Raw genomic sequence first — 2,522 nt, 5'->3', positions numbered from 1 at the left:
CCCCCCACTAACCCTTCCCCCTTCATGTCTCTTAGTTCTTTAATTATGTCCATTAGTTCTTTATATGTCGCTTAGTTCTTTAAATTGTTGCTCCTAATTTTGAGCCATAGATGTGTACTTATTGGTCTTATTTGTATTCTATTATTACTAATGTATGCTTTTCTCTCTTAAATCAGTGAGCTTATATTCTGTATCATTGCCTGCCTCCTTTTGAACCTGTCACGCCTCTTGTTGCTGTAACACTGTAAATGCCCCCGCTTGGACTAATGAAGTTATTCTGGTTCTGGTTCCCTTAAGATGGATATTTTTCTTCCAGGATTGTTTTCAGATATTTCCAAAATGTCACAAATGATATCATACTTGTTTCTGATTCTCAGCGTGAGTTTGATGAGAATGAAGTGGACCCCTACCACGGTCAGCAGGACAAGAGGCCGGACCCCGAGGCCATGGATCTGCCTGAGGACCTGAACCTGGACCAGGATGAAGAGGCTGGAGGCGAGGGAGAGGAGGGCGAGGGGGAAGGTGAGTCAGGAACAGTTACTCTATTTGAAGGTGGCGGACCCCTTACTGTCCACCATGCTTAGTTAGACAGCCTATACACCATCCACAGGTGTTCTGCTAAACTCTAACCTTATTTGAAATGCTTTAACACTTTGAACTGACCCGTTCAGAAGAGAATCCGTTTGACATTGATGAGAAGTCAACGGCCCTGGATGAGAAGGAGGAGGACGGACAGAAAGAGGGAGAGGAGGAGGAAGGAGCTGAAAAGATGGAGAAGGAGCAGACAGAGCTGCCAGGAGAGGAAAAGGGTCAGGAGCCCAAGACTGAAGAGGAGGAGGAGCAGGAGGGGGGAGGAGGAGAGAAGGCTGAGGGAGACGAAGAGTCTGCTGAGAAAAATGAAGAAGAAGAGGAGAAGGAGAAAGGAGAGGAGGCAGGAAGAGACAAAGATCTGAGTGTTCCAAATGACGAAGGACAAAAACCAAAGGTGTGTATGTCAACAAACTGATGGAGCTGCGTGACCCTGAAGCCTCTGTTCCCTGTGTCACTGTGGTAATGCTTACAGGAGGAGGAAGGAGCAGGGGAGGATGAGGAGCAGCCGGAGTCAGCGGAGAGGAAGGAGCACAACACGGAGGGTCAGACCGGAGAGCAGAACGTCCAGAGCGACACGGCCGTGGAGCTGGGGGGGGAGGCCTCCGAGAGAGAGCAGGCCAAAGAGGTACTGACTGAGGGAGGGGGGGGTTAAGGCATCGGATACTGTTATGTTTACTGGGGGGGGGATTGTTTTTCTGTTTTGTTCTTATAATGTTTTCAGTCCACCAACCAGACTAAAGTGGTCCTCTAAAAGGGATAGAGTTTAAACATACTTTACAATATTTGTTTCTGTGTTGTGTTAGGAGCACGGGACTGGTTCTGCTGATGCCAGCCAATCAGAGGGCCACCAGTCCAAGCTGACAGCCAGGATGGCCTCACAGAAACAGACCCAGAACAAGACCCAGGTGAGACCATCTGGAGACCCCACTCTTCTCCCTCTGCTATTGTTTAGTTTATATTGTTTTATTTTTGCACTTCAAGAAATGATAAAGTTACACGGCGTACACAACACGATTTAAATACAGTTCAAATGAAGATACAGTGGAAAACTAAATAACATGCTCAGCTCTGACAAAGAGGAGGAAAAAAGTATAGTTGTTTACAGATGTATCATTAACTCTCATAAGTATATAAATTGTCACATCTAACCACAGGGCTATATTAATGTTGTATCTTGTAGACCTCACCCACTTTTACCCAGCTCTTGTTTCTTGTTTAATCTTTTTATTATTTTATACACTTCATTTACAAAATCCTTCCATTTGGAGTTTATGAGGTTATCATATTTTAACCAATTCCTTGTCATTAGTTTAATTATTGATACTCTTATTAAAAGTAATAATTAAGAATCTTTCATTTGTACTTCTTCTGGTGTTTTTCCAAATAGTGGGATAAGTATGTTTGTATTTATAAAAATCCCGAAATGGCTGATATCTCTGATAAATATTTCCCATAAGCCTCATAGAGCTTTATAAGGCCAACATATATGAGTATGGTTTACATTCTGAACTGACTTTAGGTTTGTCTTCAAATATGGAGTTAGAATCGTTCAAGTAAATGTTTCTTTAGTGCATCATCAGAGTCTTTTTCTTTGCTGTTGCAGAGCTTCAAGAGGAAACCCGGTCAGGCGGACAACGAGCGCTCGACGGGCGACTACAACGAGCGAATCAACAAGCGGCTGCGCACAGTGGAGAGCAGCAAGGAGCGCAGCGAGGAGAGGAAGCAGAGCAACGCCCAGCAGGAGTCAGACCTGTACGAGCACATCCAGCAGGGGGAGAGCGCCTACGACACGCAGACATACGGTCAGTGACCACACACACAACACGCACACACACACACACACACACACACACACACACACACACACACACACACACACACACACACACACACACACACACACACACACACACACACACATATACACACAT

At 45.0% G+C, this 2,522-nt stretch overlaps 1 protein-coding gene across 1 annotated transcript in view; it reads left to right on the top strand.

Moving 5' to 3' along the window:
- The window catches only part of LOC104963323 (midasin-like), a 9,030-nt gene extending 6,629 nt beyond the window's left edge, over window positions 1-2,401 (top strand). Inside the window, exons 9-13 of the mRNA XM_010791899.1 lie at window positions 378-522; window positions 672-985; window positions 1,064-1,216; window positions 1,395-1,496; window positions 2,195-2,401. Of these exons, the coding sequence (XP_010790201.1) occupies window positions 378-522; window positions 672-985; window positions 1,064-1,216; window positions 1,395-1,496; window positions 2,195-2,401 (921 nt within the window). The remainder of the gene's footprint in view (window positions 1-377; window positions 523-671; window positions 986-1,063; window positions 1,217-1,394; window positions 1,497-2,194) is intronic.
- The last annotated feature ends 121 nt before the right edge of the window (window positions 2,402-2,522 follow it).

This window comes from Notothenia coriiceps, unplaced genomic scaffold, assembly GCF_000735185.1.
Source record: "Notothenia coriiceps isolate Sejong01 unplaced genomic scaffold, NC01 NC01_scaffold00035955, whole genome shotgun sequence".
Taxonomy (NCBI): Eukaryota; Metazoa; Chordata; class Actinopteri; order Perciformes; family Nototheniidae; genus Notothenia; species Notothenia coriiceps.
Note: the sequence above shows the minus strand (reverse complement) of the source record. Positions and strands in the feature narration are given on the sequence as shown.